The sequence below is a fragment of the Corapipo altera genome, unplaced genomic scaffold (assembly GCF_003945725.1).
Source record: "Corapipo altera isolate COAL_440 unplaced genomic scaffold, ASM394572v1 1, whole genome shotgun sequence".
In the NCBI taxonomy this organism is placed as follows: domain Eukaryota; kingdom Metazoa; phylum Chordata; class Aves; order Passeriformes; family Pipridae; genus Corapipo; species Corapipo altera.
This window is the reverse complement of record NW_020884873.1, coordinates 27,778,596-27,790,940: the sequence shown is the minus strand read 5'-3', so window position 1 is coordinate 27,790,940 and position 12,345 is coordinate 27,778,596. Positions and strand designations below refer to the sequence as shown.

Here is a 12,345-nt window from a genome sequence, read left to right as displayed (position 1 = left end):
GAATTATTTTTTAGTAATTTATTTGCTTATTGTTATATTTTTATGTTTTTATTGCAGTTCCAAGCTCAGTACAAAATATATCTTACAAGAATATTAGCTCCTCCTCTGTTTTGCTGTATTGGGATCCTCCAGCAAATCCCAATGGGAAAATCATTCATTATACAGTTTATGCAATGGAACTGGATACAAAAAGAGCATTCCACACAACAACTTCAAACAACAGCTTACTTATGACAGGTATAGTGTCATTTTATTAAAAAAAGATAAAAATTTAAACTTGCAAATGCATTATACAAAATTAATTTTTCCAACTTTATATAATATAGCCATTTGCAAAGTAGATGGATCAAGTCTCACATATTTGCACACATCCACACGCACACAACATAACTGCATGTAAAAACAAGGTTGGTACACTACTGTTAGAGCTGTCTACTGTGGAGAAATATGTAGGGAATATGAGATGGGAGCAGAGGGAGAAGATAAGCAGTAATTTGAGAAATGGTATGTGTAGTAATTTGTGAAATGGATTTCTCCTTGGAATTTTTGTCTAAGCATCTACTGTCCACATAGAAAAATATTCCTAAATTGTCTATTATTTTTTAGACTTGAATTTTTTTCACAGTATTTGTCTAACATAAATAATAATTTTCTTATTTTAAGGTGATAATTTTTATAGTAATTGAAGTAAATCCATTCTTAATAGGGTTTCAGACATTTATTTGTGCTAATCAGAGTAATGCATATAGAATAAACCCACATATTTGGATGTATGTATACGCATCCTTTATTTTGACAAATAAATTTTTTAAACTAGTTACAGGGTTGAAGCTAGTTGACTTATTTCAAAGTCTGTTGGTTTAACTGCATGCCTATTTGCCTGTCCCCACATATTATACGTATTCTATCTTTTAGGTAACAAATGTGCATCAAAAAATCTTAGAACAGTATTCAGTTTTATAGTTTCATAAGTAGCTATGACAAAATAAATATGTTTAAGAAGTAAATAGTCAAGATTTTTTTACTTAATCTTTTCAGGCTTAAGAAAGTACACAAATTATAAAATGCAAGTGGCAGCCTCTACCGCAATTGGAGAAAGTGCTTTGTCTGAAAAGAATGATGTTTTTGTGAGAACCCCTGAAGATGGTAAGTACATTGATTGCAATGATGATTTATCTTCTGTACTGAAGTTTGTGTTTCTTTAGAAAGAAGACCAGGCATGTACATAAAGGGAAAAGAAAGTGCAGAAATAAAATCAATGTTTGTTGAAATTATTAATCTTCTATCAGTTGGTGACTTCATTCAGACCGTTTTTAGGCAAGTGCTGAAAATAATAACGAAAGCTGCAGGAATCAACAAATTTCAGTTGTGATTGACAGATGGAAGGAAAGCTGCAGAGCTGAGCTTGCATCACTGAAAACGTGTCCCTAGCACCCACCTAAACTGTAATATTTGTGGCTTCATCTTATTTTCTTTTTCTTTTTACGTTATCATGTGGAAATCAGGTTGGTTTTGAAGCATCTGAACATGGTACCTTCCAGTATTCATAGACCATGTTGTTATCTGTAAGCAGAGATGCTGATGAAGATTTTTTACACTGAATGATATTATATGCAATTGTTTCTGTAGAGTTTTGGAGGCTTTATTAATTTTAAGATTGATCAATAGTTCTAGTGTAGTGTTTAATGCCACTTTTTGAAGATTTCTGGATCTTCCTTAATCACTTGCAAGGCGGTCTCATCCCATGAAGGCACTGGGACCGTAGCTAAAATTGTCATTGGCTTCTGCAAAGAAAACACATGAATTTGATTTACAGAGCAGAGTCATGAGTATTAATCTTTTCTCATTTGTATCAAGTTTGCTTTTTACCAAAGTAATACAGAAGGTGATTTTCCATTTGTCATTTATCTCTCTCCTTGAAAAATATGCTATAATACAAGAAAAATAATTGAGTGTCAATAAAGGAGAGGAAAGGATTATGGGATTAAAAATCATGGGGTTTTATGAAGTTTAGATGATTTGAATAACAACTCAAAATATCAAGTTCAACACTGAAACTTAAAGTACTTGCAAATATTTTCTAAAGTTGCATGCTTCTATGCTATTAGTTTTGCAGAGGAAATGTATATCACAAGAACAGAAAATTACTTATCTAAATATTTTTTTCTCTGAAAGTTTACAATTCCTTTGCCTCTGAGTCTTAAAGAAATTTTTCAAAGTAGAGTTTCAGGCCAACAGTTCATCCATTTGTAAGAGAGGTGTGTAAGGCTTAAGGAAACTAGTGAGAAAACCAACAATAATTCCTGCCTTTTTTATGAGGCTATGCATAATTATTTGTCTTCTCCTTCTTGTTCTTTAGTTTTCCTGAGGTAATTCAGGCTGAGATTCGCGTCTCATAACCAACCTTGAACTGACAATTTGTTTGATTCTTGAAAAGATAGATACCTCCAAATAAAAGATTCACTACAACAGTTTTAGATAACCCGTGTTAGGATTGAAGGTACTAGGCTGTTGCATTGAAACATTGTACCATGCCAGATAAATTGCAAAATGTATTTCAATTAAAAATTAAGCTTCTTCACATGGGAAATATCCATGTGGGCAGTCCTGTAATCCAGAGAACAGTGATCTGTTACAGTTAACGCTTTCCATTCATGCACTCAGAAATCAGAAATGAAAGTGGTTTGTGAGACCTTTCAGGCAAAAAAAAATTCATGATAAATTCTGAAATATCAGCATATAGGTAATTCGTACACAAACTGAATCCTATAATCCTGGGTTTGTAGTTTGTTTTTTTTTTTAATTTTATAGACAGGTTATCTCAGGGGTGAAGTGATGAAGCCTTCAGAGGAATCAAAGTTGACATTCAGAGTTGATTTTATTCGTTAAGTGCATCCCACTCACTCCTTCAATGCTTCCATGCTTTATTAGCTTGCTGGAGCCACATGAACTCATACATTGCCAGTAGATTTAGCCAACACACTATCCCAGAGCTGGACTTGTTTTGTGCATGACCTTCACACCAAGATTTACACCAGGGTCACAAAAGGGAATTTAGTTACAGTGCATACAGTCCCTTTTGTTGTTCAATAGTTGATTGAGTGAAATAAGAAGGGTGGCTGTTTATGTGGAAAGCAGTAAGAGGGCATGAATCTAAATTTAAAGAACTGAATATGAGGAAGACAATGAGAGGATCTGAAGGATCAGTCTGCATGAGATCAGTAGAGAGAAGAGAATTTTTTTCCTAAAAGATGCAGTTTTAGATATATTTAAAAGTGGATGAGAAAAGAAATTCTTGAAAAGCAAAAGTGTTGTGACTCAGAAAGATGCCTAGTTTTATTAGTGGAAAAGAAGACATACCGAAATTAACTGAGATAAAAAGTGGTAAGGCTTTGAGGAGAGTGAGAGAGTGAGCGTAGTCCTTTTGGTACCATTAGCTAATTTAAATGTTAGGATCCAATAGGTTTACGCTATTAGCCCTATATTCAGTTTATTTAAAGGGCTTTTTCCTGATTTCTGTATTGCAGAACCAGACTCCCCACCTCGAAACATAGAATTAATAAATGTAAGTGCAACAGAAATAAATCTGAAATGGTTACCACCTGAGCAACCTAATGGTCTCATAACTCATTATGAAGTTCTGTACAGTGATTCCAATGATTTTTCTATTAAAAATGCCTCATCTACAAGTATATCACTAAGTGAAATGAAGCCATATACTCTCTACAATATCTCTGTAAGGGCATTCACCAGACTTGGCCATGGGAATCAGTCATCTTTCCCACTTCTGGTCAGAACTTCTGAAACTGGTGAGTATATTATATTTTTTTAAAAATGAAAATTTTCCAGAATAAACTACTTTATGATAACCTTTGATGCCCAGGAGATAAGAATAATTAGTTTTAGAAGTATTTGATTGCTTTGCAAAGCAGTAAGTTTGAATCCTGTTTTTTCTCTTTCATAAACCAAGCAAAACAGCAAGGCCAGCTGCTATATAAGGGATGGGGAGCCAACGCCTCACATCTATGAGACAGGTCTGAGGTCAAGGCAGGTCTGAGGTCAAGCCAGGAAAGAAAGTTAGCAGGTGCAGTGGCATTAAGTCAGACACAGTTCAGTGGCAACTGGGCAGGTCTGTAATGGTAGAGCCAACCCGAGGCCAGACTGCAATGTCAGTCTGCAAGTCAGGGAACTGATCAGTGGGTCCATGGCCAAGCGCAGCCATGACAGTGATGAAGCAGGAGCTGTAGCTCAAACAGGGGCAAAGCACAAGAGCCACCTCTGAAAGCAGCTCCCAGAGGCCAGTGGTCAGCCCCAGCTGCAGCCTCCCTGCAGCATGGCCTGGGAGCCTGTCATAAGCAAGGAGGAGGCAGCCTTTGACCCTATTGCTAAGCTGACCCTGAGCCCCAACAGCCAAACCTCTGCATGCTTTCAGGGAGGACATGCTTTCAGGGCTCTTACAGCAGGCTTCTTTTTTTTCATACAAGTGTTTATACTGTTTGTATAGATGACCCAGGCAAAAGAAAAAAAAATGCATGTTGATGATGCAAGGTGTTAATCATGGCAGCGCAACATGGAAAACCTCGTAACAATAGCTAACATGAAGAATTGCAGTGATAGTTCCGGAGCACTAGAAGGAAAGTTTAGTGTCATGCTCCAGATTTTTTTCATCTCTCATATCAGGATGATTTCTATCAATTATTTTTTTAAATTACCTTATTGTTATGGTGTCTGTCTGTTATGTGTTTTTAATCTTCCAATTCAGCCTCTTCTAAAATGTATTTTATACAAAAAAATATAATACAAGTCCAAAGGTTTGCAATGTTTCTTTTAAACCACTTTACAGAAATTCTTCACAAATCAATGAAACTAACTGAAATCTTGTATGAATATATTTTTTTCTTCTAGTTCCTGATTCTGCACCAGAAAATATAACCTATAGGAACATTTCATCCATGGAAATTGAATTATCATTTTTTCCACCATCCATTCCCAATGGAATTATACAGACCTACACAATATATCTCAAGAGGACTAATGGGACTGAGCAAAAAGTTATAAACACTACTCTTCTGACATTACGTATTACAGGTCAGCATATAATGATCTGGAACTTATGGCAACTGTAAATTGTTCTGGGAAGTGTTCAACAGACAGATGGAGATAAATTAGTTCATTGGTTGGACATGATCCTGTTTGTCCTTATATAAAGTTTTTTGCTACCTGTCTGAGAAATAACCCACTGTGTAATGTGGTGAAATGGACCATGAATAAAATAAAGTCTAACACACATCCATTCTATTTTAGATGTTTAAACTGCAAGGAATTTCAATCGATATCTTTGCAGATCTATCATTGCAACAAAGTAAACCCTCATGTCACCAACATATCTTTCTGATCTTTATTTGGGTAAAAATACTGGACTAAAAATTCTGGATAAAAACTTCCCTTTCCACTCACCTTTGCTTCTTTTTCTAAGTTCTGTCACTATTGCTGAGGCATGATGCAGCAGTTAATGCTGGGAGCTCAATATCTTAACCACTACATTTTCAGAGTACAACCAAGAACTAACTGAAAAGCATTCTAGGAATATGAAGTATAAACTGATAATTAGAGCTTTGTCCCTGCTTTTGCAAAATACTTTGTGTTCAAACTTTCTTAATGCTTATTTCCATCTCTAATAACACAGGTCAGTGTAAGTGATAGGCCTACTCAGCACTTCAAAAATACTTATGGTCCATTAAAAAACTGATTTGTTCCACTGAATGGTTGGTTTATTGAATTATTCTTTTTTATTTAGATTTAAATAAATATACAGAATATACTGTAGAACTGTCTGCTAGTACCAGAATGGGGGAGGGCCTTCGTAGTTCACCTCTGCACATACTAACTGATGAAGACGGTAAGTCGGAACAGAAGTTGCAGTGTATTCTTGTCTGCCTGTATTCTTAAATTTACTCTTACACTTCATGTCAGTTATGTTTAAGTCTTATGCACTTTTTTGGCAGTTATGTCTCTCTATTGCTATCTGTGTCAGTCTATCTACACACGAACATACTTTATACCTCTCTCTCTCTCTCTCCATCTATCTCTCAATATACTTACCAGTACAAGCAATGTGAAATGGCACAATTGCTGTGCATGGACATTTGATCTTACCAATATCTTATGAATTTGAAGAATCTAAATTTACTCATATTATTATAATCTAAGACACTACACAGTAGAATTAAATATTGTGTTTGGTTTTTCAGACACATGAGAGCTGAGGAAAGGGAAAATCACAAAAAGGCAGCTTGAATGGTCCAGGGATATTTATGCGGATTTTTTTTCTTTGGTGATTTTTGTATTCTTCTAAACAGATGCGTGTACAGATACACATAGATACATGTAGAATTATTCACATTATGAAAATGCCCAAAGTCCATAATCTGTAGCACTGGACTCCCAAACTGAGCAGGGGAGTGTTCTGCACTGCAGGCTGAGGATAGAACACATTTGTTGCAACCCCTGCTAATTTGTACAGTAGGTCACAAATTAGCAGAGGAACCTTAGAACTATTTATTCTTTCAGTACACAATTTAGTTATAGGAAGTTATCCTTGGTCACCTCTATAGTTTCTGCAGGGAGAATCATGAAAATAAATTCAAAGCAAAAATCTTAAATTAGGTGCTGTGACACATTTTGGAAAAGCCTGTGTCTCTCTCTATCCATTGTTTAAAGAGGAAGTCTCTGAGAATCTATACTAAAGTGGCATTGACACAAACGTCCCTCCAGCCATTCCTAGATTAAGTTTCTTTTCATGTTTTAGGAAACATTGATTTGCCTAAAATTCAGCTGTTGACGATAATGGATCATTGCATATCTTCAAGATGTTGATGGGCTTACATTCACACTATCAGTAAAAAACATTTGCTTAAGAGTTGTGTTGCTGGAGCAGACTGAAAACAGTTGATTTGGACAAATCTATCTTTTTCACAGAGTAATTTTATACAGACCAATGTAGTTTCTATTATTTAGCAAAAAAATGTCCTCTCAATAAGAATTGTAGAATGAACTAGACATGCCAAAAAGTCATGACATTCACTGTATGACAGATCTTTTATTATATAGGCACTGAGGATAATATAAAAATTAAAACACTAAATACAGTTGTCAAAATTTTTATCTAGTAAATACAGACACTAAATATAGTGAACCTTTTTTCATGAAAAATACAAAATATTTTTTCATAAATGTAAAGAGTTATGAAATCTTTATGCCAATTTTAGAGATAGTGAAAGAAGGAACAAGAACTGAAAAACAACAATGTTTATAATACACCACATGTTCCTTATTCACAGGAACACAGTGTTCCAAGGTTCAGACCAAATGTTTCATAGATTTGCTAATAGTTATGCTCATATTCTCCATTTTCATGCATGACTACAGCTATGACCTGAATTTTTAGTGCATGATGCTCTTTGGTTTAATTTGAGAAAAACAAAAGTAATTCTAATTTTACTTCATAGTGATACATAAGAATCAAGATGAAGAAAAATATTTATTTTTTAATAACATGCAGTATCACTTATGCATACATGGGTATATTTTCCTCAGCAAAACTAATACAAACTTTAGAATGAAATCAAACATGGTCTAACATTTTTGTTTACTTACAATGTTTCCCCATGCAGTCGTGGTATGGTGTCATGTAGAGGTCATCTTAAAATTAATTTTAAGGGTCTCGGTAAATGCCTATCTTTTCATTTACCACTGTGATATGTTAAATGTATGAATGTGGTCCTTATTTGATGAACAAATAAATTTTACTGCTGCTCATTATCACACAATTTTATTGTCTCTCAGTGCTATGCTTATCCATTCTTCCACCTTTTGGTGCTTTGTATAATTCTTTACAGCACCTCTTTTTCCTCAGAGGAACTATTATGTTATATTTTACGTGTGTTCATACTATAAAGCTTTTGCTTTTATTAGAATGGGGAAAAAATTTACAGCAATATACTTGGACACTAGGGGAATCACTGTAACCTACCCATTGCTCTGTTTTCTCATGAAGTGTTTTTTCCATTGAATCACAGAAACAGATGTTCTAACACCACCATGCAAAATCTTCTTTTATCATCTGTCAGAAAAAGGAAAAGAAACTGTGCCTTAACATTAGCTGATGGATACTGTCCCAATGTGGTACAAAGTTCACTTTCCATCACAAATAACTAAAAACCTATTTAAGGATGCTGCATATCCCATTGATCTTAACTGTTTAACAAGATGTTGTGTCCTTTTCTCTCATTTTATAGCTCCGAGTTCTCCTCCTCAATCCCTCTCTGTAAAACAGTTGTTGGGTGTCACTGTGAAGTTGTCATGGAAACCTCCACTGGAGCCAAATGGAATTATCCTCTATTACACAGTTTACGTCTGGTAAGATTTTCTGGAAGTGGTTCTGAGAATAAATATTAATCTGTAACCCATCAGGAATGTGGGGGTTTTCTTACACAATGTGTTGATTACATGTTTTTGGAGAATGAATATTCATTCAGCACTTACAATACAAGACTTTTGTATATACAAATTTAGAGTAGCTGAAAATTGGGGTATTAAATATTTTGTAAGCATTTTTCCAAAAGTTACATTATAGTAAATGACTTAGATTTTATACTAGAGCATGGTGACTATTTTCATTATATTCTGATTAGACCTACTGCAAGGCAGGGCACAAGCCCATGCTGAATTGTCAAGGAGATTTGAAATAGGCTTAAAACAGAAAAATATTGCCCCTTTTTATAGAAAGTGTGTAAGAGCCATGTTCAGAGTCTTTGTATGTGCTATCAGTTATGTCTACTGCTATATTTTGTATTTATTACATTCATAGCAAATGAGTATTTTTAACAGATATTATTCATTTGCTGTGTTTTGGTTTTTTCTATCTTTTCTTTTTTCCTATTTTTTTCTCCATCATCCCTCCTGTGGTATTTTTTCACCTCTAAAAAGGAATTTTGTCACTTTAAAACTTGCAGCTTCTGTCCTATTCTCTGTATAACATAGTTTAGTCTAGTGATGTGGCATCTCTTCAAAGATCTATCTATAACTTCTACTGGGAGTGAAAATATTTTGTTATTGATCGCTTTTGATATATTACATTCACGCTGTACCATGTTATTGCCACTACTAAGGTGTGGGAAGTAAATACTGAAGTGCACCTTATAAGATGTGTACCAGATGTGCAAATTCACAGTTGTTATAAACACACTACTACTGAGCTTACATTTATTATTTTATTGTTACTTGGCAGTTTCAAGATAGGGTTTGGCCTCAGTTCCTACTGATTTTTTTTTTTTTTAATTATAGCTTTAGTTAAGTTGGTGATAAAATGAACAGGAACGAACTCGTCTTCCCAGAAAAGTTGTCTTCTCTTGTTACTTCTACTGTACTGGGAATATCTGTTCTCTTTAATGACAAACCCCGTTTAAATTAACGACTGCCGAGCTAGAGAAGAGTTACTTCATGATAAGGGCTATGGTTTTGATTCAAACTGTGTTCAAAGACTTGAGGTTATACAACTTTTCATCCTTATATTCTCTTATAACTTACCACTTTTGTTATTATGACAAAGGATTTAGCAAGAATTATTTTTTAAAAATACCTCTTAATTGATCCATCTGACTAAATATTTTAATTGAGCAACCATATAACTTTTTGCAGTAGACCTTGTCTCTCTTAATTCCATATTCTCCTTGCTCTCTCTTGTTTGTCATACTGTGCCATATCTAAAATTAGAGGGGCTTTAGGTATCATGTTAAGACAAGGACATTGGAGAAAAACTCCCATTGCATTCAAAGGGGTCATAACTTCACTGCTTCCTTGAGGGGGAGGGAGGGGTGGAGGAGGGAGAGGAATTTTAAGTATTTAACAGAATTGTCTATATGATTCCATAAAATGCATTGCAGTGTGAGGTTTGACAAGATAAACTGCTGTGCCATACAATTGCTGCTTTTGGGAGGTATTCAATATATTTTAGAGGAGATTGTTAATCCCAGTGCTTCTCAATAAAGCAGAATGATGAAGGTTACTACAGATGTTAAATAAACATTCCTCCACTTCACTTAAATATTCTACAACAGTTACAGAGAATTTGGTAACTTTTCTTTAGCTAATCCAGAACAAGTATCTACAACTACTAGAATAGAAAGAGTAACATCTGGAATGTTTTCAGTTTTGTATTTCATGGTATTTGTCACAGGACAAGGTGGTTTTGGGTGCTAGCAGGTAGTAAAGCCTGTGTACCTTGAGTCTACAAACTCATACTGCCTAGGTCTGTAATTCTAGATTATTAAAGGCATATTTACAAAATTGCCGAATTTTTATATAGCTGTTGCCTTTTGCCATTATCCTTTTCAGCAAACTTCTGTCAGATAATTATTGACTAGATCTACGTCGAGGTAAAGATTTTTAAGAAAATGTGGTACCTGTCTTTGTCAACTGAAAGTATGCAATTTCTTAGAACCTCTGTTACCTGAAAGTTCTGATTTAAAATTTTTAATTATTTTTTTTTCAGTAAAATTCCTTGGCTTAGCTGACTCTGTTACGTACTTTCTTTCTCATTGTCTGCAAAGACTGCACTCACTTTGATCAGTGTTTTCTTATTTTTATGGCAATCTCATTTGTTTCTAAGCAGAAAATCATCCTCTCTTGAAACACCTCAAGCTTTTGTTCTTCTTCCTATGTCTGGTTGTTGAAATGTTTTTTGGCAACTAAGATGTTGTAAGAATGCAGCTTCTTGGAGCAGAAATGTTTGCAGCACTAAGCAGTGGATTTTCTTATTACCTGAATTATAACCAGATATGTTTTTCCATACTAAGAATATATTGGGCAAAGATCCAGGAAAAGATGTCTTTGTATAGAATTTGATAACTGCAGTTGCAACCTTTTGTATCTTTTTACAGACTATTAACAGTGTCAGAAGTTTGGGAAAAATGTAAATTTTAACTTTCTCTGTTACCAAGAAAATTTCCCATGTCAAGTGACATTCAATTCCACTCAAAATCTGAAAGGGTTAAAAAGAATTTTTTTCATTCTCACACATTTTCTCATTCCAGTTGTTTTTATTTCATATATATTAGATGATGATCTTTGCTAATGGGACATTAATTCCTTATCAAAGGATGAAAATTGGCCCATCTAATAATTTTGCATCACCTTTCCTTTTTTTTTTTTTTTTTTTTTTAATTAGAACCCATTTTCATTTGCGAAGAGCTCCATGGTGATTGCTGGAGCAAGATATTTGATTTTAGTTATCAAATTATCATCCCTGTGTGAAATTCTATTGGGGACACAGAGCACCTACTCATACAGAAATCTTTGCAGGAATGGAATGTTCGATAGTGGGATTTTTTTCCTCCTATTTTTTCTTAGAAGATTGCATTAACTTTACAAGGAATAGCAGACTTTTTGAATTCAATTTAGTTACTTCTTGTATCTTATTTTACTTTCTGATAACCATTTCATACCTATGCTAATACCAGCATTTTATTAATGTTACATCTTACAGTCTTTCTAGGCGGGTTTTGACCTTACTGGAGTTCCATTCTGATCCCCTGCTACATTCCACCAGAATTAACTCAGCACCAGCTAATTCCTGTTCCATATCATCTTCTATTATTCCATTTATAACTTCAGCCTTCTGACCAATTTCACAGAGTCACAGTAGGGCATGCTCCCTGCTATAATCTTTTTATATTTCGCTATTCCTGTCCAGAGAGACAGTTTAGTTATGCCCTACTGTGTCCTTCCCAAGGGTACCACATAAAAACTTCATAGGAGTTAATAGATGGAAATGCTCCTCCTTAATATTCCATACAATCATTGTCTTTGTTGATTTTTTTGTTGTTGTAATTTGCAAATACATTTCTGTGGAGGTTTTGTGTGTTTTTTAAGAAACAACATTAGGAGCCCTATTGTGATGCAATGGTACAAATGTGAGCTTTTCAACATAAAAGACAGAAAGAAAGACTAATATGCTTGTATTTAACACAGTATTGCATTTTTCAATTTTATAACATACGCTATAGTTGTATACATATGGAAACGGTGTGTGTGTATTATAAATAAAATACTTTTTCTTCAGGAATAAAATATCAAAAAGGAGTGTTAATGTAACAGAAACATCACTGGAGTTCACAGACCTAGAATATAACTATGAGTATAGTGCTTACCTAACAGCAAGTACAAGATTTGGAGACGGCAATATAAAAAGTGATACTATAACATTCAGAACTTCTGAAGGAGGTAAGCTTAAATATAGTATGAACCTCTATTCTCATTCAGCCTTATATTTCTCTCAGCCTTGTT

At 34.4% G+C, this 12,345-nt stretch overlaps 1 protein-coding gene and 1 long non-coding RNA gene across 6 annotated transcripts in view; one reads left to right on the top strand and one right to left on the bottom strand.

Moving 5' to 3' along the window:
• Window positions 1-12,345, top strand: part of PTPRQ (protein tyrosine phosphatase, receptor type Q) — a 118,530-nt gene that overhangs the window by 34,153 nt on the left and 72,032 nt on the right. For all 5 annotated transcript variants that reach the window (XR_003531319.1, XM_027665740.1, XM_027665731.1 and 2 more), the window contains exons 22-28: window positions 58-237; window positions 1,039-1,146; window positions 3,528-3,809; window positions 4,906-5,088; window positions 5,798-5,899; window positions 8,298-8,418; window positions 12,122-12,282. Coding sequence is in view for 4 of the 5 variants with exons in the window: in XM_027665740.1 (XP_027521541.1) it covers window positions 58-237; window positions 1,039-1,146; window positions 3,528-3,809; window positions 4,906-5,088; window positions 5,798-5,899; window positions 8,298-8,418; window positions 12,122-12,282 (1,137 nt within the window). In the remaining variant the exon portion in view is untranslated. The remainder of the gene's footprint in view (window positions 1-57; window positions 238-1,038; window positions 1,147-3,527; window positions 3,810-4,905; window positions 5,089-5,797; window positions 5,900-8,297; window positions 8,419-12,121; window positions 12,283-12,345) is intronic.
• On the bottom strand, window positions 1,627-8,359 carry LOC113957904. The gene is made up of 3 exons (XR_003531320.1): window positions 8,258-8,359; window positions 8,033-8,122; window positions 1,627-1,784 (listed from the first exon to the last, which is right to left on the bottom strand). It is a non-coding gene; the product is annotated as an uncharacterized LOC113957904 (long non-coding RNA).